The sequence below is a fragment of the Oryctolagus cuniculus genome, chromosome 8 (genome assembly GCF_051225735.1).
Source record: "Oryctolagus cuniculus isolate XC-2025 breed Fujian yellow rabbit chromosome 8, ASM5122573v1, whole genome shotgun sequence".
Taxonomy (NCBI): domain Eukaryota; kingdom Metazoa; phylum Chordata; class Mammalia; order Lagomorpha; family Leporidae; genus Oryctolagus; species Oryctolagus cuniculus.
In genome coordinates, this window is record NC_142874.1 from 106,666,146 (window position 1) to 106,692,971 (window position 26,826).

Here is a 26,826-nt window from a genome sequence, read left to right on the forward strand (position 1 = left end):
ATGAAAATTATGAATTTCAAAAATTTTTACACCAAAATACAACTTATTTTTAAAGATTCACTTACTTATTTATTTGAAAGGGAGATTCAGAGAGAGAGGCAAGACAGAGATCTTTGATCTGCTGGTTCACTCCCCAAATGCCTGCAATGGCCAAAGATGGGCCAGGCTGAAGTCAGGGGCCAGGAACTCCATCTGGGTCTCCCATGTGGGTGGCAGGAGCCCAAGCACTAGGACTTTCCTTCACAGGTACATTATCAGGGAGCTAGGAAGATGAGCAGCCAGGACTCGAACTGGGCTCATATGCGATGCCCACAATGCAGGCAGCAGCTTAATTTGCTGTGCCACAGCACCAGTCCTAAAATAAATTTACCTAGTAATATCATTTTCCCATTTTCTGAAGTACTTTGTATACCTATGCTCTATCTATGACGGCTTCTACACAGAAAAAGTTCAAAGCTTAACATAAGCACTCAGCACTAATCATGGGAACAATCCACTCTTCTTAATTTTAGAAAATGAAATATTATCCAACAATTTTTGCCAAAGTTGAAATTGGTTTAAAGTACTTAAAATATTACTATTGAACATGAATGTATTATTGAAGCATTTGTTTTTAATATTTTAACAAAATATATCTTAGAATTCTAAAAATGGAACTATGTTACTTACTTTCCCAAAACAGGACTGAGTTCCTTCAAGTCTTCCAATGATGGCTTCTGGTCCAAAAGTTTCTTAAATAGCGCCAGTGGGAAAGAGAGGTTGGCAACATTGCAATTGAACAGGGAGAGTCCACAGAGGATCCCAAAGAAGAAGTACCTCTTCTCCTCAAACTTAGGCTGAAAAGGGGAAAACAAATCTTAAAATATCATGATTTTTTTTATCAGAACAATGGAATGTTAGTAACACCTTTCTCCCTTTTCACAAAATCAAATCTAAATTAATACCAGGAAAACCCAAGATAAGAGTATTTAGACTTTATACTTGGCCATGAGGCCAATTTAAATCCCTGCTATAGGTTTCGTTACTAAAAGCATAATAGGAATAGTGATGTACAAGGCTCAACAATCCTTAAAAACTTGTTTTGCACGTTTTTTTAAAAAGGCCTCTGCCTTTTTAAGTTCATCAAGAAAAACAGAACCTGAAACAAAGAATGTGTACCTGAGAAAGGAAGGGTTCATTTTTGAACCTTGCACATTGTTTGTACATTTATTGGGTTCTCCTGTGAGGGCAGACATGGGAACCCAAGCAACAAGGAGACAAGGAGTCCATCTAACAATAAATGTGTCAAATTTGAAGATTAACTCTACAATTACGTCAACAACTCCGCTCCTAATGTGAAATGGTCTAAACCTAATTTTCCATGATATCCAATCATTTTGTCTTCACGAAACAGCACAAGCAAAAAACAAAGGACTTACCTTGGCAGGAAACCACATGAAGGAAGCCTCTTCAGGGTACATGAACATCCCATATTCTGGCCGGGTCATCTCTTCAAACAGACAGTAGAAGAACTCTGTCATGACTCCTCTAAAGCCGTACCCAATCTCTCCAGTGAATGAAACCTGAGCAAACACAGCAAACATGGTCTCACTTCCAGGGCTCCACATTATGAGTCCCTTGATATCAGCAACAGTGGGCACTAACCAGGGACCCAAGTATTTCGTAAGCACTGTGGTAAGCATCTTCCTGTATCACCATTCCACTAACTCTGTGAGAGCAGCGAAACTTCCAGAATTTAAACAACTTTCCCATTTATACAACAGCAAGGTGGTGTGACTACATGGATTTCTGCCAGGAATCTAACTGAATTGACCTCAACTGGCATTACTTTCTTTTTTTTTTAGTAGCAAATTATTTTATTATAAAACTTATACCACTTATTGATCATTCAGTTTTCTAAAAAACAACCGGGAGAATAAGATGAACACCCAAGACTCACCAGGCCCTGTAGGACAGGAAGATGCCCTGGGTGGAGAGCCTGCAACCGTTTCCCCCACCCCGTCTGAACTTCTACACACATTCTAGGATTCCATGTTGTCATCTTGTACAAGGCAAAGGAAACTGGCTAGAGGACTGACATACAAGTCACAATAACTTTAAAGCTATTTGGTGCTAATGCTTTGTACATTCTAGTTTGCAACTCAGAGACTCAAAGACACCAAGTAAAGCACCACCAAATACCTGCTCCCAGGTAACCTGCACTGCCATTATCTTTTTTTTTTTTTCTTTTTTCTTTTTCTTTTTCTTTTTTTTTTTTTGGACAGGCAGAGTGGACAGTGAGAGAGAGAGACAGAGAGAAAGGTCTTCCTTTTGCTGTTGGTCACCCTCCAATGGCTGCCGCAGCCAGTGCACTGCGGCCGGGTGCACCGCGCTGATCCGATGGCAGGAGCCAGGTACTTATCCTGGTCTCCCATGGGGTGCAGGGCCCAAGCACTTGGGCCATCCTCCACTGCACTCCCTGGCCATAGCAGAGAGCTGGACTGGAAGAGGGGCAACCGGGACAGAATCCGGCGCCCCGACCGGGACTAGAACCCGGTGTGCCGGCGCCGCAAGGCGGAGGATTAGCCTAGTGAGCCGCAGCGCCGGCCTGCCATTATCCTTTGACGTTATCTTTGGGACTGGTCATGCTCACTCACTGCAGCTTTTGTTTATCCCAGAGTGCAAACCCTAAAACCCACGCACAAGTCTCCGTGTTCAAGTGTGCAAGTTTGCTTCAGGGCAACCGAGGTTGCTGTAGTGTTTCTTTACATCTCTGTAGCGCCTCCTGTGTGTCAGAATCGTGTACAGCTGGGCCAATGGCAGCGCAATGCAGGGGCACACAGTCAACTCCCTGACTGCCGACAGCTCCCTCTTTCATCCGGACGCTGCCCCAGTCAAGGCAGAAATCAGGAGATCACTGGTGAGTGTGGCCCATCTCCTTTTGGAAGTTGTTCTTTTATGTAACTGAATCCACTCCTTCACCAGAATTAAATGGAGCTTTCAAACGGTGTCAGGCACATTCTCAGGAGGCGTCTCGGTTTGGAGCTGGAGGCTCCTGGCTCTCAGGCTCTAGAGGGGGCGCCGGCACCACTTCTTTCTTCTGGGCTGCCAAGAACTCATGTATTGCTCGTTCAATCTGGGGTCTGAAGTGGTTTAATTTTGGATCCACCACCTGAGATAATCTGTCTACCCCAGCTTCCAACATCCCTGACTGAACCACACTCTGCCTCAGGCCATTCCGCAACTGGTTCTTGTTCACTGTAGGATTCCACTCTTGCTTATCCAGATGCATGGACACGAAATTATCCACTTTCTGCCTCAGGTTTTGGTAGGCTGACTTGGTGTCCAGGCAAGTCCCGCCAGGCAGTCCCGGCGGAAGCTGTCAAAGAGACCTCGGCTCTTGAGCTGCTCCACAATGAGGGCGATGAGCTGCGAGGCAACGAGGCCGGGTAGATGGGGCCGCCGCTCCCGCCGGCCCCAGCCGCACCCGTCGCGGCCCGGTAGAGGCGTGGCCTGCTCCTCGGCCGCCCACCGCGCACGTTCCCCCGCCGCCGCCGCCGCTGTCCGCCATGCCTGCGCCCAAGGCCCGTGGAGGATGCCAAACACGCGACAGAGAGCGTGAAGTGTGTGGGATTGGAGGCAGACGCGGAGGAGGGCGGCGCCAAGGAGGCAGCAGCGGGGATGGTAATAGTGGTGGCAATAATGGTGGCGGCGTAGGTGGCGAGGGCAACGGCAGAGCAGGCAGGTTCCCAAGCTGTGGAGACTGCAGAAACCGCCCACGGCGGTCCCGGCGCGCTCCCGATGGCGTCACCTTTCCCATTGCATTGTGGGGCAGGTCGCATTACTTTCATACTTACTAGTTTCATTAAATATAATGAAAATAAACTGAAGGAAATAAAAAGATTAGAATTTCCCAAAAATCTGAAAAAGCAGGGTATACATATGGTATTTGTTGCTGTGGCTGTTCACTCTCTGCTGAAAACATACCCCTCCTTTCTCCTTCAGTTTCCTGCTCCATCATCCCTCTCCTTGGAATCTTTCACTTCAATTCACAGATGTGTTAAGATCTCCCTTATCCTTAGAAGAAAAGAAAATCGCAACACCCTGTCTCCAACACAGACAGCACTGGCTCCTTTCACTGTGGGAGCCAAACTTCAGAGAATGCATGCCTGCCCACTCCTCCAGCGGTGGGTCCTCCAAGAGGACCAAGAAGTTGTGAATCCACAGTCCCAGGTACTTTTTCTCATTGCATCTTCCCGATTTTCTCTAACTCACTCCACACTCCTGACCACTTCCTTTTTCTGGCACTCTTCTCCTATGCTTTCTCTTACAAAACATGATTCAGGCTTCTACTTCTGTCTCTACTTTTTGTTGCATCTCATCCTGACATTCTAAGATGTCCCTGCTCCCTGCTCTTTCCCTGTTTGCTCCATTCCTTGTAAACATTTAGCCTTCCCACCCATTCTATTCTCCCTCCTGATTGACAGGTGCTCATTTCATAGCCTAGCCTACACTTCCATCTGGCTGCCTCTAACACTCCCTGGAGCTCTTCTTGCTAGCTTCTTTCTTTGGAGGGGTGCCTCCTTCATTCCCCAGAGAAGCAAGTTTCAAAACTAAGTGAAATATTTCCAGTCTTTCTCTTAGGACCAACTATCAAATCCATATGCTTCTCTTTCCTCTGGATAAGTTGCCTGATCTTACAAAAGCATCAGCTTTCCCCCACAAAATTAACAGAAAGATTAAATGGGATAACACATGCAAAAGGCCTCATGAAGAATCTAGAAAATTAGAAATGCTCAATGAATGCGACCTGAATTTTAAAAAAGAATGAATCAAAGTGGAGCTAAAATAACTGAGTGGATGGCTTAACGAGCACATGTTGCATTCATTAGTTATAACATCATTTCTGTGCAAACACGTGGAAAGGCTAACTCTAATAGCAAACTACTAATACAACCATACTTTTCAAACAGTATTCTGAGCTTTAGTAAAGTCAATCTTCCTTTAATCTGAGTAGAATTAGTGATAAACTAAAATCTCCCATCAAAACTACTCAAATCAATATTATCAGAGCAATCTGTATTTGTCTTAAGTAGAAAATCTAGTGCCTGATGACTGGGCCCAAATTCTAGCTGTGATATTTCGTGGCTGTGTGTTCTTGGGATAAGTTACCTCATTGTTCTGTGCCTCAGTTTCTCTACATGTTAACAGGAGGGAAAAACAAAACCTACCATATAGTGTTGAAAGAGTTAGACAAGTGTAAGACAACATTTCTAAGTACAAAGAAAGCAGTCAATAAATCTACTAATCATTATAATTCTATAACAAATATCTTAGTAAGACAAGTCATATGGTAATTATATAAAAAACCATCTAGAAATGTTCAGAACACAGTTCCATCTGCATTAAATACCAGAACAACTGTGCAGTTAAGAAAGGGGATGCCTCCTCTTCTACAAAACACCTTGGGTTCTGCTCGAGAGCAGAAGTAGGCTTTACTACTCCTTGGAATCAAGCCCATCTCTCTGAACTCTTGCAAGGTGGTGACTAGCCAGGCTAAGGAAGACCTCAGATGGGACTGGACCTCCTCCCAGACCAGGGTGGGAGGAGAACCACCCTTGAGCCTGCTGCTTCTTAGCCCAAACATACTGGGTGTCCATAGCTACCATGCCAAATTTAAGGTAACTAGGGAGGCACCAGGGCCTTGCCTGTGTTCCACATCAGTGCCTGGTACAATTTCTGGTTCCATATCCTGATTCCAGTTTCCTGCCAAGCAGACTCTGGGAGGCAGTGGTGATGGCTGAAGTATTGGGCTCTTGTCACCCAACTGAAGGACCTAGATTGCATTCCTAGCTCCAGACTCAGCCTCCTGCCTAGCCCTGGCCACCTGGGGAATGAACCCATACATGGGAGCTCTCTGTATCTCTCAAAGAAATTAAAATTTTTTCTTCAAAGATTTTATTTTCTTTGAAAATCTCTCTCTCTCTCTTTCTCTCTCTCTCTCACACACACACACACACACACAGAGAGAGAAAGAGAGAGAGAGAGAGAGAAATTTCTATCTGTTGGCTCCCTCCCCAGATGGCCACAACAGCCAAGTTTGGGCCAGGCCAAAGCCTGGAGCTTCATCTGTGTCTCCTAGGTGGGTGGCAGGGAAAAGGACTTGGCCCATCCTCAGCTGCTTTCCCAGGACATTAGCAGGGAGCTGGATCAGAATTGGAGCACTGAGGACATGAATCAGCACCCATATGGGATGCTAGTGACACAGGTGGTAGATACATCTGCTCTGTCACAATGCTGCCCCCCCCACACATTTTTTTCTTAAAAAAAAAAAGACTAACTAGGGAATTAGACCCCCAAGCAGACCCCTCTGTAGCAAAGGGAGATTATTTCCTCTCCATGAGAACCTTCAGCAGCAAAATCGAGAGTGAGAAATATACTTTACCCACAACTCCTTCCTCAGGTCTTCATTCTCAAACCGACTGAGCTGATTCAAAACATCCTCGATCAAGTGGCTCCTCCGGACTCTTAGGTTAAAGGTGGGCAGAAAAGCCGGCTCTAACTCCTCCCCTTCAACAAATCTTGCCAATCTTATATGCGCTCGGATTCTCTTCTCCTAGAATACAGAAATGTGTCACTTTGTTCTTGCCATTTGCCCTATCAGTAGAAACCTGGTATATCAGAGTAACCAGCTCCATTTGAAAGCACACGTCACATTCGGGGCAGATGCCTGGGGGTGGCTAACCCATCGGTATTTTCTCTCGTGAAGCACAGGAGACGCGGGACCTGCAGAACATAATACTGTGTGCAGCCACCTGGATGGGCAGCAAAGGCCCAACTATGGGTTCCCCTGGGCCACTTTTTCTTGGAAACGCAACTGTGCTTCAGTGACCAAAGTCACTGATCATAGCAGCCTAAGAGAGTGACGGAAATCTATAGGAACAGGGCACGGAACTGAAATTCTCAGTCAGAAGCTCAGGTCTTAGAAAGGAAGCAGATTGCAGGAAGAATCCAGGAGGGAGAGGCCTCTCCAAAGAGATCCCATCTGAGGAGAAAGTCTAGACAAGGGATTGAATGGGCCGTTTCATCTACAGAGCGCATATACAAGGGATGGAGAGAGGAGACAGACACACACAGAATGTTCATGATAATCTGAGGCCATGAAAGGCTGACCTCTCAGCAGAACAAAGAGCATTCAAACAGCAGTTTTGTAAAATTATCACCAGAAGCCTGTTTTAAAAGGTTTCAAGAGTTAAAGCAAAACAAAGTTATTGGCCAGCACTGCGGCTCACTTGGCTAATCCTCTGCCTGCGGGCGCCGGTACTCCAGGTTCTAGTCCTGGTTGGGGCGCTGTCCCAGTTGCTCCTCCTCCAGTCCAGCTCTCTCTGTGGCCCGGGAGGGCAGTGGAGGATGACCCAAGTGCTTGGGTCCTGCACCCGCATAGGAGACCAGGAGGAAGCACCTGGTTCCTGGCTTCGGATCAGTGCAATGCCGGCCCTAGTGCACCAGCCATAGCGGCCATTTGGAGGGTGAACCAACGGAAGGAGGAGCTTTCTCTCTGTCTCTCTCTCACTGTCTAACTCTGCCTGTCAAAAAAAAAAAAAAAAAGTTATTGTATCTTTTTTTTCTGTATGTAAAAGTGGTAAGTACAGAGAACACTTTTAGGTACTTTGTACTATGTACCACTTCAAATGCTTCACCAACATCAACACATTTAAACCTCATAAAAAAATCAGTGAGGTAGGGATCATCAGATATATCTTCCTAGGCATTTTCAATTGTTCCATTTTAAGTTAAAAACCACCTGTTGTACACACTGACAAAAAGAACCCCCTCAGCTGGACACAGTAGTGATAGGGACTCCAAGGGTCCCTGGAAAAGAAAGAAAAAATACATCATGTGAGGAGTAACCTTCAGATGTAGCTGAGTCTGTGGAACAGAAGTGAATAAGCATTTTGTACACTTCTGAGCAAAACAGGCTACTCCAAAGTCAGTTCCCTGACTGGTTCATGTAGCATGCCTCACTAGCATACACTTTCAGTTCCGATTGGTTGTTCTTCTGCCCCTCCTCTGATTGGTTAAATCTATACTCACTTCTCAGAAAGTGGCCAATCAGAGAGAGCCATTTTGTATATAAAAGAGTCAGCACTTGTAACCTTCTCTGGCAACTCCTCCTTTGGAGTCAGCCTCCTGACTATTGGGACGGGTTTCTCATTTTCAATAAACTTCACTTTGCTCAGTGTCCCTGTCTGAGTAGAAATTCTTTGATCTGAGACAAGAACTGAGATCACCCTCATTGTCCTGCAACAGTAGTACACGAAGAGGGGAACATTTTACAAACCTTTATTATGGCACCATCACAGAGCACCAGTCATTTATAGTGGTCCTACCTTCAAGAACCCTCTCTCCCTGATGTTTTTTTCATTTGACTGCATCTCTGCAAGTAATGGCCTTGTCCTAACCAAGCCCAACTTTATTATCCCTCTCTAGTCCTACTCAGAAGATGGGAGGATGCAGATGCCAACTTCAAGCACAAACTCTAGCACAGGGCCTGCTGGCCCAGCTCCAGCCTGCACAACTGAGGCCCTGATACATCTCAAGGCTGAGCCAGCCCAAATGATGACCATCCGCCCTGCCTGCATTAGAGTCTGAGCTCCTAAATGCCACAATCACTGGTCTCACAGTGGGCAGCTCCCTTATCACTCCCCAAGTGCAGCATGCTTACAAAGGTATTTATCATGGGGTTTATGTTAATGAAGGCAAATATGTATACATACCTGAATTTTTAAAAGTGAGTCTGCATATAGCAGTTTAATTTTTGTCAGAGTATTAAAGACAAATGAAAAGTCACTGAATGAAACACAACGCTGTTCCTCTGCTGAAGTTTCCTAAAAATGGAAATGACAACTATTATAAATTACAGGACAGAGAAATCTTAGATCTTACCTTGTAGTCTTAAATCCCTGACAGTTTAAGGACTCAGAACTCCAGACAAAGCAATCCAAAATGCTGGTCAGTAGTACTAGTAGAAGAAAGTGTGTTTAGTAAGTATCAATGAAAGGTATATAAACCTCGTGTTTTCAGTGCCTATTTAACTTAGCAATAATAAATTCTGGACACCTTCCAAAAGAGTTCTGCTGCCACCTGAGCTTCTGCAGTGGGAATGAGCTCACCTGCGCCTGGTAAGAGGGAGGCTGATAAAATGTGGATAGCTGGTGAGCTCACACAGGGTTGTTGCTGGGCAGGGGCTGATGTGCTAGATGGAGAAAGAGTTATAGTCTTTGGAGAAAGGAAAAACTCCTCAGTCAGCTGCTGCACTGGCAAGAGGAGCCCTTGAACTATATTTTAGAAAATGAAAAATAGCCCTTGGTAGTAAACAAGATTGGGAAAAGGAGAGGGAAGAGAAGGAAGGGTGGGAATGTGAGTACGATGGGAAGAATTACTATATTCCTAAAGGTGTATTTATGAAATGTATGCAAACAAAATAAGTAAATAAAAAGAAAAGAAAATGAAACAGCACTGCCACCCCCAGGCCACCCTTCCCAGAGCAGCAGCCCTCCCTTGCTGGCTCTTAGCTCCGGGGGAGTCACACTGCCTCCCGTGGTGACCTGGAGTCCATCAGAGCTCACATCCATCTGGGCTGTCTCAGTGTTACCAGTCTTCCTTTCATGCATTTTCACATGCTCGTAGCGCTATGAGCTGACTGCCTGGTCGATCCCTGGGTATCAGACACTTTTCTGCCAGGACTCTGGCTATAAAATCACACAGGTTTTGAGGATTCTTGCTTTTCCCTTATGCCCTATGGCCTCTATTGTGTAATTCTGCAGAATGCAAGGATTTTAAGAAACTCATGTTGAAAGTTACAGCAGAAAGGCCCATTTTAACTTCTGGATTATCAATATCCCCCTGTAAATGCAATGCTTACCAAGTTCGTTTTCCCAGAGCACCTTCCGTATGCTTCTCCATAAAAGTTGAGCCAGTCTAAGAGTTCATCCACTACGAACACTTCTTCAGGCACAAGACACTTAGTCTGATTTACCTGAAATAAAATGTGACTTATGAGAAAGTTTCATATTTAATGACAATTTTTCTCAAAGAATATTAGGTTATCAGAGGAAAACAGTAAATTAAACACTTTTAGTGACCAGAATAAAATTCTGTTCAACACCTCCTCCACTGCCAAAACCCCAAATTTCCATGGATATTAAAGAATACCTAAGATTCAATAAGGGAGACTAATGATAAAATGATAAACTTCTAGATACTCTCAATTCATATGAAAACTTCAGAGAATTTTAAGTCCAAGGGACAAAAATCAACATAATATGAATCCAAAGTACCTCAGGGCCTAATTCTTTTTTTTTCACTTTTATTTATTAAATATAAATTTTGAAAGTACAACTTTTGGATTATAGTGGCTTTTCCCCCCATAACCTCCCTCCCACCCGCAAACCATCCCATCCCCTACTTCCTCTCCCATCCCATTCTTCATTAATATTCATTTTTAATTATCTTTATATATAGAAGATCAACTTAGTATTTACTAAGTAAAGATTTCAACAGATTGCACCCACACAGACACACAAAATATAAAGTATTGAATACTAGTTTTACCGTTAATTCACAAAGTACAACACACTAAGGAGAGAGATCCTACATGGGGAGTAAGTGCACAGTGACTCCTGTTGTTAATTTAACAATTGACACTCTTTTTTTTTTTTTTCCAGGCAGAGTTAGACAGTGAGAGAGAGAGAGAGACAAAGCGAGAGACAGAGAGAAAGGTCTTCCTTCCATTAGTTCACCCCACAAATGGCCACTACGGCTGGAGCACTGCGCTGATCCAAAGCCAGGAGCCAGGTGCTTCCTCCTGGTCTCCCATGCGGGTGCAGGGCCCAAGCACTTGGGCCATCCTCCACTACCTTCCCAGGCCACAGCAGAGAGCTGGACTGGAAGAGGAGTAACTGGGACAGAATCCAGCGCCCCAACCGGGACTAGAACCAGGGGTGCCGGCGCCACACGTGAAGGATTAGCCTAGCGAGCCGTGGCGCTGGCCATAATTGACACTCTTATTTATAATGTCAGTAATCACCCGAGGCTCTTGTCATGAGCTGCCAAGGCTATGGAAGCCTCGAGTTCACAAACTCCGACCTTATTTATACAAGACCATAATCATAGTGGAAGAAATTTCCTCCCTTCAGAGAAAGGTACCTCCTTCTTTGATGGCCCGTTTTTTCCACTGGGATCTCACTCACAGAGATCTTTGATTTAGGTCATTTTTTTTGCCACAGTGTCTTGGCTTTCCATAGGGCCTAATTCTTTATGGTTTGTTCTTCAGAGCTTAACAAACTACCACTTATAGACGTCCTCTCTGCTTAGTTACTCACGGAACATTCCTTCAATGAACTGTGGGAGCTTTTCAGCCCTCCGTCTCATGAGATGGATGGATTTGCTGTGACACATGAATACCCTGGCATCAGTCAGTAAAGGTCCTGAGTATTCATGAAACTAGACTTGGGACATCAAGTGACTACCAGGATTTGAGCTGGATATGGATACACCTGCCTGCCATTCTAATTCTCAGAAGGTTTTCTATAAACTTTTCTTCCCTGTGTACAATAAGACCAACAGTTTGTGATATTCCCAGTGGCTCTGCAACTCCAAATGATCCCTGCCTTCCAGTGGAACTACCAATTATGGTGAGGCTGTTTCACCCCTGTGGCAAGGGTCCTGCTGACCCTGGCCTTGCACTGCCATTAGGCTCAGGGTCCCCAAAATCACGAAATGGTGAGTGCAGTGGGTGCTTCGTCCTCATGTTCTCTTGTGGCCCCCTTCTGAGGTATGGGCTTTGATAAATATCAAATATTCTGTTAGGGTCAAAGGACAGAGCAGGATCCCCTGAAGAGCTCTTTGTGGCTGCATCAGCATTTCTCCCAACTCTCAAAGTGGCAAAAGCTCACTGGAATCTACTCTTCTTGAGCTCTTCCATAAATTTCTCAATTTTTCAAAACAAATTTTTTTTATTCTTCCTTCTCTTTTATACAAAACCTTCAATAACAGTCAAGCATAACCATTGCTTTTCAATAGTATGGTAGATTTTTTTCTTCAGTTGTGTGATAAATTAGGTGTCACATTACACTAAGAACTACTAGAATACAGGAAAGCTATCACTGGCATACTTAAGAAACTGCCAATTTTCTAAGTAGACATGGGATCATCAGGTCAAACACTAACTGAATGAAGGTGGCTTTACTGAAGAGCATCTGCCAAACCTAGTGAACTTGAACTTCAATTTTTCAGCGGAAAAAGAGACAATGTCCAGATTGTTCAAATTAGAGAAATAACAGGTACACCTACCCCCATCAACATGAGACCCAGGGGCCGGCATTGTGGTATAGTGGGTAAAGCCACCACCTGCAGTGCCGGCATCCTATATGGGTACCGGTTTGAGACCCAGCTGCTCCAGTTCCTATCCAGCTCTCTGCTATGGCCTGGGAAAGCAGCAGAAGATGACCCAAGTCCTTGGGACCCTGCACCCATGTGGAAGACCCGGAAGAAGCTACTGGCTCTTGGCTTCAGATCGGTTCAGCTCCAGCCATTGCGGCCAACTGGGGAGTGAACCAGCAGATGGAAGACCTCTCTCTCTCTCCTCCTCCTCCTCCTCCTCCTCCTCTCCTTTTCCCTCTCCCTCTCCTTCTCCCTCTGTGTAACTCTGACTTTCAAATAAATAAATAAATCTTAAAAAAAAAACTTACTTCTATATATGAGTTTGATGGTCAAGGAATCTAAGTAACTGTGTAATCGGCTGATGTGCATGAGGCAAATGGCCAATCCAGACAGTGGCTTTTTGATCCCAGGTTTGCCTCCAGCTCTTCAAAGAAGTGAGTTTCAGAAAAATAAATCATAATGGCTATCAGCTCCACTTAATCAGGAATGAGGCTTCTTATTTGGCAATACTACATATCGGACAGATCCAGTAATACTTAATGACTGTTTGACCAATGGCAATATTCATTTGCCAAGTCTTTCTTCTATTTTTCATGTTGGTAAACCAATGCTGTGTTGCAGGGCTGCTGTTTTCAAATTCATGCATTGGTTTTTCATAGCATAGTTTTTATGTACTTATTTTTATTAAAGCAATGAAAAAAATTCCATGTGGTTCATAGATACCATTCTAAGAATATAATACTTCTCCTCATATCTTCCTCCCTCCATGTATTCCATGAATTTTTAATACCCCCATGCATGAATTTAAAAGTGTATTTCACCAAATTAAGCTCATCTTAAATTTCATTTTCCATGACCTTTTTTTTTTAAAAAATTTACTCATTTATTTGAAAGTCAGAATTACAAAAAGAGTGAAAGAGAGTGACAGAGATCTTCCATCCACTGATTCACTCCCCAAATGGCTGCAATGGCCAGGGCTTGGCTAGGCCAAAGCCAAGAGCCAGGAGTTTCATCTGGGTCTCCCATGTGGGTGCAGTGGACCAAGCCCTCGGGCACTGTCCACTGCTTTCCCAGGTGGATAAGCAAGGAGCTGGATCAGAAGCGGAGCAGCCAGTTCTCCAACCACCCATATGGGATGCTGGCGTTGCAGATGGTAGCTTAACCTGCTATGCCACAGCATCAGTTCCTCCATGAACTTTTTTTCCCACGTTTTGATTGGTTAAAAAAAAATTATAAGGGCTGGCGCTGTGGTGCAGCAGGTTAAAGCCCTGGCCTACAGTGCCAACATCCCATATGGGTGCCAATTCTAGTCCTGGCTGCTCTACTTCTAATCTAGCTCCCTGCTAATGCACTGGGGAAAGCAGTGGAAGATAGCCCAAGTCCTCGGGCCCCTGAACCCACATGGGAGACCTGAAAGAAGCTCCTGGCTCCTGGCTTCTGATTGGCTCAGCGTGGTGCGCCGGCTGCAGCGGCTCCTGGCTTTGGAATGGCACAGCTCCAGCCATTGTGGCCATTTAGGGAGTGAACCAGCAGATGGAAGACCTCTCTTTCTCTCTGCCTCTCTATCTGTAACTCTTTCAAATAAATATAATAAGTCTGAAAAAAAAGAAAGAAAACATAGAAAATTCAAAAAGTAAGTTACTAGCTATAGCCTAAGAATTTAGCAAAATTGCTGAATATAAGACTCAATATCCAAAATCCAGTGAATGTCTATAAACCAGTAACAGATAAGATTTTTAAAATACCTTTTACGATAACCTACAAAACTGAAATATCTTGGGATATGTATAACTAATGTATCTAAGACTTTCACAGTAAGTAAGAAAACCTTATGAAACCCCAATAAATGGAGAAACAGACACTGTTAAATTCACAATAATGAAGATGTCAGTTTCCCCCAAAGTGAAATAGTTTCAGTATAACTCCAATCAAACTTCCTGTGTATATGTGTGTGTGTGCATGCACATGTGTGTGCAACTTAACATCCTAAAATTTATTGGGAAGAACCAAATGCCCAAAAAAGCCAGGACATACTTTAAAAATCAGATGAGTACTTCACTTCCCAGACACACGAAATTAACGTGGGACTGCACACATAACCAATGTGCAGAAGACCACCTAGCAACGTGCCCCACCCACAGGCATTTGTCTTAGGACAGATTTATACTGCCTGTAATGAGGAAAGTGCAACATGTCGGTAAATGGTGAGGTGTCACTGTTTAGCATATGAAAAATAAATTTCCAATTGGATTAAATACCAAATTGTGAAAGCAAAGCTGAAATTCTCAACCAAGGACTGTGATCTCATTGTCCCTGCTGCAGCCCTCCTCCAGCCAAGCCCCTTCCCACAGTGCCAACGCTCTCTGCTCACTGCAGCCCACACATCCCCTGCCAGCCTGGCCTCTGGATAGCCAGGACTCGGAACTTCCTCATCAAATGGCCCCAGCTTCCACGACCTGCACAGGCTCCTTCCCGGGCCTGGTCTCTGAGAGGGGACTGAGTCACAGACTAGCACCCTCCCAGGTCCCAGGCTGGCTACACTGTGCCCACAGTGGCAAGTGGAATGAACTTGCATGTGGGACAGAAGTGTCCACATACGTGCACATGACACCCCTTGCTGGGCAGGCAAGATCAAGGTAGGAAATGAAGAGCAGAGGACTGGGAAGGGCTCCATTGGAGCTGCTGCCTGTCAGCGCAGAACTTTAAGGAGCCTGAGACTTCTGAACTCGACCCTAGCCTTGCCCATCACCATGCAGGTGCATTTGTCAAGGCAGGGGGACACAGTATACTTTATCTTCCTGAGCGGTTTGTTAGCTAGCTTTCTATATCTAATCTATTACAGATTCTAACGTGCTACATGGGCCTCTGTTTTCTTTCTCTGGCCATCCTCCTAGAAGACTACCAAGGGTAGTTTTAGGGACCAAATCCAGCTCTCAGCTATTTTTCAAAGTCTTACTGGAACACAGACAGAAAGCATACACCTCACAAAGTAGAAAGCAGTTATGATCTGGTTCTTTTCAGAAAAAACTGCTGATCCCTAACATGCAGTAATCATTAAAAACCCTGATGTGAAAAAAGTTTGTAACTGGAACACAGGAGTAAAAAAAATAAATGGACAGACTGATAAATTTATGTACATTAAAATTAAAAATATGATTTCAGGGGCCAGCACTGTGGTGCAGTGGGTTAAACCCTGGCCTGCAGCGCTGGTATCCCATATGGGCACCAGTTCGAGTTCTAGCTGCTCCACTTCTGATCTGATTCCCTGCTAATGCTACCTGGGAAAGCAGAAGAGGATGGCCCACATGTTTGGGCCCCTGTACCCACGTGGGAGACCCGAAAGAAGCTCCTGGCTGCTGGCTTCGGATCGGCTCAGCTCCAACTGTTGCAGCATTTGGGGAGTGAACCAGTGGATGGAAGATATCTCTCTCTTTCTATCTCTACCTCTCTCTGTAACTCTTTCAAATAAATAAAGTAAATCTTTGGGTAAAAAAATATGATTTCATCAGAAAACACCAAAGAGTGAAAAACAAGCTATGAAAAGAACTACAGTCACTAAAACGAGTCAAACATCTAAGTAAAGTGAACAATAGTCAAGGATAGGCACTTCATAGAAGAGGAAACAAATGCTACAATTATATACATGCAAGATGCTCTGGGGCATTAGAACAGGGAAATACAACGAAGCCATAATTCAGCACCATTTCATACTGAAAATACTTTTGGAATTTTCAAATCAGATGCAGAGCAGCAGAAATTCTCATCATCTCCAGGAGGGAACTGAACCTGGCCCAGCCATTTCAGAAGAGGGACTGGCACACCATAAGGAACACACACCCAGCCTCAATTTATCAATCCCAGAATCAGATATGAAAACCAAATCCAGGGGACCAGCATTATGGCACAGTGGGTTAAGTCACCTTGCACACCTGCATCAAACATCAGAGTGACAATCTGAGTTCTGTCTGCTTCCAATCCAACTCCCTGCTCCAGTTCCTGGATAGGTAGTGAAGATGGCTCAGATGCTGCCACCCAAATGAGAAACCTAGGTGGAGTTCCAGGCTCTTGGCTTTGGCTTGGCTCAGATCTTGCTGTTGTAGCCACTTAGGGAGTGAACCAGCATATGGAAGATGTCTGTCTGTTCCTCTCTCTCTCTCTTTCTCTCTCTCTCTCTCTCTCTGTTACTCTGCCTTTTAAATCAATAAAATAAATAAATATTCCAGGAAAAAAAAAAAAAGAAAACCAAAACCCCATTCCTAACACAGGAAGACCAGAAGAAATGCTACCAGAGTGTTTCAGGAGCATGCTTTTTTTCCAGAGAGGAATGTCCTAACTCCCAAACCAAACCAACCACGGACTACAAACAACAAACATGTGCATGAATACTGGCACAGGCAAATCAATTATGGCACATTCATACAATGGTCTGTGATGCAGAGTGGAAAGGAAGATGGGCACATGGTTAAACTAGATAAACCTATAAAACTGCTGAGTACACATACATTACATTCAAATAAACTTCAAAAATAGAATAACAGAACAACAGAGTGTCCAGGCATACAATCATAAAATAATAAGAGCATGATTACCCCCAAATCCAGGATTACAGCTACCTCTGGGAGGTAGAGGTATGGCATAATCAGTGAGAGATTCACAGGCACTTCTTAAACACTGGAAATGTTTTGTTTATAACATGGATGGTAGGTACACTAATATTATTTTTATTCAAACTGTACATAAATATTATGTATGTATTCATTTACATGTATCATTCAACTCACAAAAAACATTTAAAAAACAGTAATATAGGGGCTGGTGTTATAGCATAATGGGTAAAGCCGCTGCCTGAGCCAGTGGCACACCTGTTTGTGTCCCAGTTGCTCTACTTCTGATCCAGCTCCCTGCTAATGGCCTGGGAAATCAGCAGAAGACGGCCCAAGCCATGTGGCAGACCTGGATGAAGTTCTGGGTTCCTGGTTTCAGCCTGGTCTATTCCTGGCCATATGGGGAGTGAACCAACAGACACAAGATCTCTCTCTGTCTCTCCTTCTCTCTTTCTGTAACTATGTCTTTCAAATAAATATAAAATAGCAATATAAACTTTGTTTTCTATCAGTCTGCTTAAGATTCAGGCCAACTCAAAGCAAGAGAATGTTTATTGCCAAATACCAAGATGCAGAGGTAGCTAGAGGAGCCCTTACCCTGTGTAGCTTTTTCATCATTTCCAGGAGAACTTTAATGTGATAGTTATTCTCAGTACTCTCGGACCAGTAACGCAGCTGAGAGACAATGCTGCTTTTGGCCATCTGGACTATTCGCCTGAAAGCAGATTCTTCCAGAGTTGCCCAGTACTCCTCTGAGGAAGATCAAAAAGGTAAATATGACTGTCTGCATTTTTAGTCTTGGAATCTTAAAGGTTAAAAGTGGTCAATATTTCACTGTACACTCCATAACACAGTTTACTATGTATTACAATTACAAAACCATACATTTTCAGTGAATAAATACAGCTCCCATTGAAAGTTAAGATTTTAATCCCCTGGGAAAATTCCTTGACAGAACATAGAAACAGATCTAATTAATCAGTGGAAAAACACACACAAAATCAAATTGATCATGTTCTTTCCCTACATGAAGTAGCATAATATATTAAAAACTAGATTAATAATTGGTTATATAAACTGAGTTTTTAACTACTATTTTTAAAGTTCTATTTATTTATTTGCAAGGCAGAGTGATAGAGGGAGACAGACAGAGGGGGAGAGGGAAAAGGAGGAGGAGGAGGAGACGAAAAACAGACAGACTGATCTTCTATCCACTAGTTCACTCCCCAAATGGCCACAATGGCTGGGGCTGGGCCAGGTCCAAGCCAGAAGCCTGAAACTTCATCTGTGTCTCCCACATGGGTAGTGGTGGTCCAAGCACTTGAGCCGTTTTCCACTGTTTTCCCAGGTACATTAGCAGGGTGCTAGATGGGAAAGTAGAGCAGCTAGGACTTGAACCGGCACTCATGGAATTCTGATGTTGCGGACAGCAGCTTAACCTGCTGACCTCAAGTTTTTTTTGTTTTGTTTTGTGTTTTGTGGTTTTGTTTTTTTTTTGTTTTTTTTTTGTTTTTTTTTTTTTTTTTTTTTGACAGGCAGAGTGGACAGTGAGAGAGAGAGACAGAGAGAAAGGTCTTCCTTTGCTGTTGGTTTACCCTCCAATGGCCGCCGCGCTGCGGCTGGCATACCACGCTGATCCGATGGCAGGAGCCAGGTGCTTCTCCTGGTCTCCCATGGAGTGCAGGGCCCAAGGACTTGGGCCATCCTCCACTGCACTCCCTGGCCACAGCAGAGAGCTGGCCTGGAAGAGGGGCAACCGGGACAGAATCCGGTGCCCTGACTGGGACTAGGCCCCGGTGTGCCGGTGCCACAAGGCGGAGGATTAGCCTATTGAGCCGCAGCGCCGGCCCCCAAGTTTTTAACTATTAAAAAAAAATCTTTCAGCATTTTGAAAAACAAACCAATTGCGTGTGAATGTTAAACCTAGCAGGAAAGGTGCCCACATCAGAGTGCCTGGGTTTGATCCCAGAATCCAGCTCATGACTCCAAGTTTCTACAAATGCAGATGGTGGGAGGTATCAGTGATGGCTCATGTAATTGGGCTTCTGCCACCTACATGGCAGGCCTAGATTGCTATCCCAGCTCCTGGCTCTGCCCCCTTGTCAGCCCCAGCTATTTTGGGAGTACACTAGAGGCTGGGAGCTTTCTCTGTCTCTCAAATAAACAATACTTATAAAACTCCATAGTAGCTTTATACGCTTTAACAAAGTTATCCAGATTTAATAAAACAAAGAATGGACTTCCTTAAGTTAAGCACACTACAAATATTAAAATCCCCACCAGAATCTATACTGTCCCCTAGACTTAATTTCTAGTGGACTGGAAATACAGAGGAAGAAATAACCAGACAGTCTGGATGTGGGAATCTAATATAATTTACCTGAATTCTTACCAAAAAAAAAAAAAAAAAGAGGGGGGCCATTTATCCTGGTGGCCAATGCCTGCATCCCAAACCAGACTGGGTTTGATTTCTGGGTCTAGCTTATGACTCTAGTTTCCCACTAATGTAGACCTTGAGAAGTAGCAGTAATGACTCAAATAGCTAGATTCCTGCGACCCATGTGAGAGATCTGGACTGGCCACTGTGGGCATTTGCGGGTACACCAATACACAGGAGCTCTGCTGTCCTATGCCTCTTAAATCATAAATAATTCTTTTAATCTATACAATTTTTTAGGAAAGCTGGAGAAATCTGAATATGGTTTCAGTATTAGACTATTACAATTTCTGGCTAATCTCATTAGATATGAGAATGATGTCATGGTAATAGAATATTCCATATTCTAAGGTGAATGGTGAAATATTGGGTCCATAACTTACTTTCAAATAGTTCAATCAAAATGAAATACAATCCATACATAAAGAGACAAAGTCTGATAGTCTACTGATGCTGACTCTAGGGAAGAGAGCACACAGGTAATTCTTGCACTATTCTTTCAACTTTTATTTGTTAAATTTTTCATAATGGAAAGCTGGGGACACAGGACCTCATGGCCAAACAATGCAGGTGCATCATTCCAAGAACTCTAAGAAGGTACTAGAATAATTTATTTTCTATCACCACAGTAATTATTATATTATATATAATTATTACATTATATAATCTTTAGAGGAGTCTAAAATTATAGACCTCCCCCAAAAGAAAACATTTATAATTACCTCAGCTTTACTATAACTTTGCTAGATGTTATTTCCCACTGATTAGATGGGCACAGTCTTTACAAAAGTAAATCATCAAGCTTACCCAGAACCATTGAAGACTGGTCGCTCAATCTATAAATAGCATCTGCAAATGGAAGCACCAGGCTCTCCCAGTTGTTACAAGCATGCATCACAGGACATTCTGGGAGAAGGAAGAAAACTTCTAAGGCTTCTTGGTGTGGAGAATGAACTGGAAGGTTCTTGAGCAAATTATCACGGAGACAAGTGGTTATCTGTGGTCAGGAAGGATTAGGGAAAGGCATTCAAAACTCAGCAAGAACCGGTTCCACTTATTGTACTGAAGCAAGGCACAGAAGCCAGAGTTTCATTCCACTATGAAATGAGAATAACCCATTTTTCTAAAACCTATGTTGACATCTCACCTGGCCTCCAAAGTACCAGAGGCATACTCATGTGATAATTCAACTCAACTCTGAGGGGCAGGAAGGAGAGCCAGAAGAAATCCCACATATAAGACTCACACTGGAGGCCAGCATTGTGGCACGGCACATAAAACCACCACCTACAATGCCGACATTCCATACAGGTGCTGGTTCAAGTCCTGCCTACTCCACTTCTGATCCAGCTCCCTGCTAGTGCAACCTGGGAAAGCAGCAGAGAATGACCCAAGCGCTTGGGCCCCTGCACCCATGTGGGAGACCCAGAAGCAGCTCCTGGCTCCTGGCTTCAGTCTGGCACAGCCCTGGCCATTACAGTCATTTGGGGAGTGAACCAGCAGAAGGAAGCTCTCTCTGCGTAATTGCATCTTTCAAATAAATAAACTACATCTTAAAAAAAAAAAAAGAAAGAAAGAAAGACTCACACTGGATGAACAATGGATTTAGAATAAACAGGCAGCTCTCTCCACTAAGTAAGCACTATATTGTACCCTCTGGGTTAAACTATCCCACCTCATTTTTTTTAATAGGAAGATAATAACCCCAGAAAAGCCAAATGGAATAAAAACCAAAAACCCAACAAAAAGCAACAACCTCAACAACAAAACCCAACATGATTTCCTAATACCCTCTCAGAAATACCTGTGTCCATCACAAATTCTTATTTCTAGGCCTTCTAATCTCCTTGTAGTTTCCTTAATTCAGAATCAACTGTTTAGGAAAAGTTCAGACTGAATTCTGAATTTTCATAATGCCTGCTCAGATTGCAGTAACCAATTTGCTTAAAAATCCACTATCAAGATCAGGTAATATTTATGGAGTACTTGGCATTTGCCAAACACTGTGCTAAATGGTTTACAGATATTATAAATATTCTTAACAATCTCATTTTATAGATGAGAAATTTGAGCCTCAGAGAAATTAAGCAATTGCTCAAGGTCACACAGCTAAAGGGGAATCTCCTCTGGATGTGCTGTTACTCTATCTCTAAATAAACAAACTCTCATAATTACTACTTTTATGTTAAACTGTGATCCTGGCCTCGTCCTATGAGGCTCAGTTCATGAAGTCACACACAACTCCTGACACTTCTCCTCAGTCAACATCCAGTGGCACTCTTCCCACCTCCTGTCTCACCATGAACCTCAGCCTGGAACCACACGCCACCTACTCCAAACCCTTCAGCATGACAGCAATCCACCCAAGCCAGTTCTGGTGTTTCACCCTGCATGCCTTGATGACAATTTCCTGGCTCCGTGGAATGCCCTTTCCCTGTGGACAGCCAGGAAACTCTGGGCAGCTTGTGCTTGGCATCCTAAGGCTAGTCCTTCACTGCCCTCCACAGCAACAATTATGCAATTACGCACTCACTGCACACATGCTAAGCTCAGCATTAGGAAAGACAACGGGGTGTGAGACACACGGGTCTTGTGACACCAGCATGTCTGTGTCTGCGCCCCCCAACTACACGACAAGCTTCAGAAGGACAGGGGGCACGTCTGTCATCACCAGTCATCACTCCAGGGCCTAGCATGGGGCACTGCTGAAATGCTTGCCGAGTAAGTGAACAAGTGCTGAAAGCCCGTGAGTCCACATGTGGACTCAGATAGAAACATCACAGATCTGATCTCATTTCCCACTGAAGCAATGGAGGGGAAGAATGCCCCATGATACTAACACTTGTACACTACAGGTTATTTCTCTGGCCCAATTGATACATAATCAGTAAGCAAGAGGGCCTGTAGTGATGAACTGGTCCTAACCCTTCCCTTAAGAGGTGGAAATGGCTGCACACTTCTGGTGACCACCTGATGGCTGCATTCACAGTGGCAAGGCTCAGACTCTTACACAGAGCTAAGCTCCTCAAGGGCAAGATTTTAAATAAAAGTGAGCAGCAACAAACACTGATAAAGAGTCCACATGACCCATCTTTGCTCAGTGTCATAGCACTGCTGAGTGCTCCCAGGTCCTGACAGGAGCACATAATAAGGGATCCATTTGTCTGAAATCCCTCACCAGGCCACAATTCTATCAGAAGCAGCAGAATTCTACTTTCCATTGCCATCTAAGAGAAAAGGCATGTGAAAGAAAAAATACGAGCTCAAATAGAGAATGCTGACTATGGTAGACAAACCAACACTGTAGGCAGGGAAGCCGGGAAGAAGATATAAGAAAATGACAGAGAAACAGAGGGACAGACTGAGGAGTGTGGGTGTTGTGCAGGGACAAGAAGGAAGGAGCAGGGGCCAGCGCTGTGACTCACTAGGTTAATCCTCCCCCTTGTGGTGCCAGCATCCCACATGGGCGCCAGGTTCTAGTCCTGGTTGCTCCTCTTCCTGTCCAGCTCTCTGCTGTGGCCCAGGAAGGCAGTGGAGGATGGCCCAGTCCTTGGGCCCCTGCACGCACATGGGAGACCAGGAAGAAGCACCTGGCTCCTGGCTTTTTAAGAGCTTTTTATTTCCCATGTTTGCCACTGAGATTTTGTTATATCACAGAAGAACTGGCAAGAAGGCAAGAAAATAATGCAAACAAATAGAAGACATCCTAAGGCTAGTCCTTCACTGCCCTCCACTAGCGCCCTGGCCATAGTGGCCATTTGGAGGGTGAACCAATGGAAGGAGGACCTTTCTCTCTGTCTCTCTCTCATTAACTCTGCCTGCCAAAAAAGAAGAAGAACAAGAACAAGAAGAACAAACAAGAAGAATGAGGAGGAGGAGGAGGAGGAGGAGGAGGGGAAGGGGGGGAAGGGGGGGAAGGGGAAGAAGGGGAAGAAGGGGAAGAAGGGGAAGAGGAAGAGGAAGAAGAAGAAGAAATAAATTAGAGAGGCTGCATCAAGAAGACTAAAGTCACAGAGAAGGCACATTTGGGGTATCTACAAGTGTAGAAAACACTAAAGAGAGTAATAACGCTATTGAAACAGGAAGCAACAGTTCCACAAAGAAGATTCTAGAACCTACAGAAAAGGAAGATGTGTGATACAACAAAGCATAGAGGAAAAGGATGCAAAATCGTCCTTAGTGAGGGAGATGTTCACATTCTCATTTCTGTATACTTAAAAGAACCGCGTATAAAATGTTCTTATTCTAATATGACAATCTCAACAAATTCTTAACCATCTTCCTAAGTCCTGAGTTGAAAAGATACCTTCCCAGGAATGTATGGGCATGTTAGTGTGTGTGTTTGTACAGATGCAACATTTACACAATTTGTAACCTGACTGACCACTATACCAACTCATTCACCCTAAATGGGTGCACCCCTGAATGCTAAGTTTAACTTAATCCAGATACCCGACAGTGCCTCCAAATATTTTAAACATGATATTTCTTCTGAAATTTTGGTTTTGTTTTTTTTTTTTTTTTTTTGACAGGCACAGTGGACAGTGAGAGAGAGAGAGACAGAGAGAAAGGTCTTCCTTTGCCATTGGTTCACCCTCCAATGGCCGCCGCGCTGCGGCCGGCGTACCACGCTGATCCGATGGCAGGAGCCAGGAGCCAGGTGCTTTTCCTGGTCTCCCATGGGGTGCAGCGCCCAAGCACCTGGGCCATCCTCCACTGCACTCCCTGGCCACAGCAGAGGGCTGGCCTGGAAGAGGGGCAACCGGGACAGAATCTGGCGCCCCAACCGGGACTAGAACCCGGTGTGCCGGCGCCGCTAGGCGGAGGATTAGCCTAGTGAGCCGTGGCGCCGGCCAATTTTGGGTTCTTTTAAGAGACAGTCCAGTATATTTTATTCCTCAAGTAGCAATCTGAGGGATACCACCGTGTTAGTGATCCAGTCCTTCTGGGTCAACTCCTTAAAGGCATTTCTTGCTATATTTAAGTCCACGTGAACAGACTTGGGCTCTGCAGCCTTTCTGTAAAATGAAGAGAAACACATAAATGGATAAGTAAACTGAAAAGGACACTTCAAGAGGAAGCACTCCATTGGATTATCTACCTAGAGGCAATATCTCTTCTATAATCACATTTCAATAAAAGGACTTTTTCCTCAACTTCCTAAGCCTGGCCCAGCCCTAGCTGTTGCAGGCATTTGGGAAGTGAGCCAGCAGACAGAAGAACTCTGGCTAGCTGTCTCTGTTTCTCCACCTTTCAAATAAATAAAAAATAACTATAATAGTTTGTCTGAGTACAGGTACAATTGAAAATGCAACAGCAAACATACAATTATTTCTAAGATGGCAGAAACTATCAAGGCTGTATCAACTATAATACTATAAGATTTTAACTCAAGTATTGTCGAATATTAAATAGATAATCACTAAGTATTTATTTTCCAGTGTAAAAAACAGACACAGAAAAATGACAGAAGTTTTTATTGTTTCTGAAATAATATGACTATTTCTTCCAGTCACATGAACTGAAAGGTGAGGACCAAAGAAAGGCTTCAGCACCATAAATTCTTAGCTTTCCAACAGAAAATGATCACTGGAACAGATAAATAGCTTAACCCTTGATTTACATTTATGCTGAATTTAGTGCATTCACTGTCTAAATATACATACAGTCTATAAAATAATAGCATCTAAAAACATGAAGAAATTGTCTTAAAGAAATACACAAATATTTAGGAAAAGAAGTACAAAGTTGCTTTTTCTAATACTCAAAAATTTTTAAGAATCTTCAGTATCTAGCATTAAACAACTGAGTAAATCAATTAAGGTGTGGAAAACCCAGTATGATCCCTCTTTTGTAAAAGAGTATGTTTACATAGAAAAAGGATATTCACTCGTAAGTGGTAGATTATGGGTAAATTTCATTTTCTTTTTGTTTGTGTCTGTAGTTTTGACATTTTGTACAGCAAATAAATCTATGCTTTTGTTTAAAAAGTAATCTTAAAAAGAGATAATTACTTTACCCTTTAATCATCTTATATATTCTTCCATATATGTGTAAGATGATTTTATTATATATTTTACCTTTGTCTTAAAAAACTTCCAGTCAGGCAAGCAGAAGACGTAAATATCTCTCGAATTTCCCTACATTAGGAAAAATACAGTGGTTAAACCAAATCCTCAGTATGTCTCCTTACCGCATGAGACATGATAAATAAACATCTTAAACTTGTCCTCAAACTTGTCTTCTATTTGTTTCCATTATTTTCTTGCAAGTTCTTCTGTGATATAACAAAATCTCAGTGGCAAACATGGAAAATAAAAAGATATATACTTAGAAAAGCCTCGGTGAAATAGGAAAAAACTTGGTTTAGGGTCACTATTTTCTTGGACAAACAAAATAACTCTCATGCCACCCAACAGTGCAAGCCCTATTTATTTCTGTTCCACTGAAGTGGAAACAAAATAAATGATCAGAAATTAAATGAAGGGGGTATATGTAGTTTTATGCTCTGAAAATTATTCGTGCAACTGTTTTGTACAACAATTTTTCCAACATTAGAGGCCCTATATGAAAATTTTTCTGAAAGATGATGTTTGTAAGAGTAAGCATGATCTTTACACAGGGTAGAAAACTGCAAGGCTTGAAGCAGACTGCTCCAACTGTTCATCTGTGAATAGGAAACACACAAACACTGGGGTCCAGCCCTCACATCAAAGGATCCCACTCATTAAAGTAAATTAATCTCTCTATCGACAGATCTATCAGCCGATCAGCAGACAGAAATACCCAACTCCTGCTGGTTCTGCTTCTCACAATCTTAGCAAGCACACTGGTGGGCCACAGAACCTCCCCACCTCCAATCTGTGTAGAAGCAGTTTCAGCAGTTCCTGTCTGCAAATACCTAAGCACAGTCAGACATGCAGGACGCACATACCTTTTTGTGTTCTGCCATTGCTTGGTCCCCACATCAGCAATCCATCTCTTAATGGTGCTTTCATTCAATGTAGGAATTTTCCTTCTCAGATTAACATAGGAATTCTGTGAACAAGGATAAAGTAAAAAACAGTAATCTAGAAGTACAGAAATGGGTGCCTGGTCAGAAGTTAACCTTCAGACGAGGAGAGACAGACACTCCCAAACAAAAGCTGAGAGAATTTATCACCTCCAGACATGTCCTAGAAGATACGCTGGAGTGTTCCTCAAACTGAAGAGGTGCTGACAAGTAAAAAGAAAATATCAGAAGGCAGGGAACTCACTGAAGTAAATTCACATTGATGGCCAACTGAAGTCTAACAAAGGTGCTAAGAATGCACACTGGAGAAATGACAGTCTCTTCAATAAATGGTGGTGGAAAAATTTGAT

At 43.4% G+C, this 26,826-nt stretch overlaps 1 protein-coding gene and 1 pseudogene across 5 annotated transcripts in view; both read right to left on the minus strand.

Moving 5' to 3' along the window:
• Positions 1-26,826, minus strand: part of HERC5 (HECT and RLD domain containing E3 ubiquitin protein ligase 5) — a 60,864-nt gene that overhangs the window by 16,639 nt on the left and 17,399 nt on the right. For 3 of the 4 annotated variants that reach the window (XR_011378349.2, XM_051819569.3, XM_089303091.1), the window contains 10 exons: positions 26,399-26,502; positions 25,545-25,604; positions 24,389-24,482; positions 20,272-20,461; positions 17,625-17,779; positions 9,905-10,018; positions 8,757-8,867; positions 6,425-6,595; positions 1,419-1,562; positions 670-836 (listed from right to left, as the gene is read on the minus strand). Coding sequence is in view for 3 of the 4 variants with exons in the window: in XM_051819569.3 (XP_051675529.2) it covers positions 670-836; positions 1,419-1,562; positions 6,425-6,595; positions 8,757-8,867; positions 9,905-10,018; positions 17,625-17,779; positions 20,272-20,461; positions 24,389-24,482; positions 25,545-25,604; positions 26,399-26,502 (1,310 nt within the window). In the remaining variant the exon portion in view is untranslated. Of the gene's footprint in view, positions 1-669; positions 837-1,418; positions 1,563-6,424; positions 6,596-8,756; positions 8,868-9,904; positions 10,019-17,624; positions 17,780-20,271; positions 20,462-24,388; positions 24,483-25,544; positions 25,605-25,657; positions 25,765-26,398; positions 26,503-26,826 lie in introns of those variants that run through there. The other variant, XM_089303092.1, reaches the window with a different exon arrangement.
• On the minus strand, positions 2,870-3,941 carry LOC100340082 (biorientation of chromosomes in cell division protein 1 pseudogene; annotated as a pseudogene). Its single transcript, XR_016212408.1, has one exon. The product of XR_016212408.1 is annotated as a biorientation of chromosomes in cell division protein 1 pseudogene (transcript).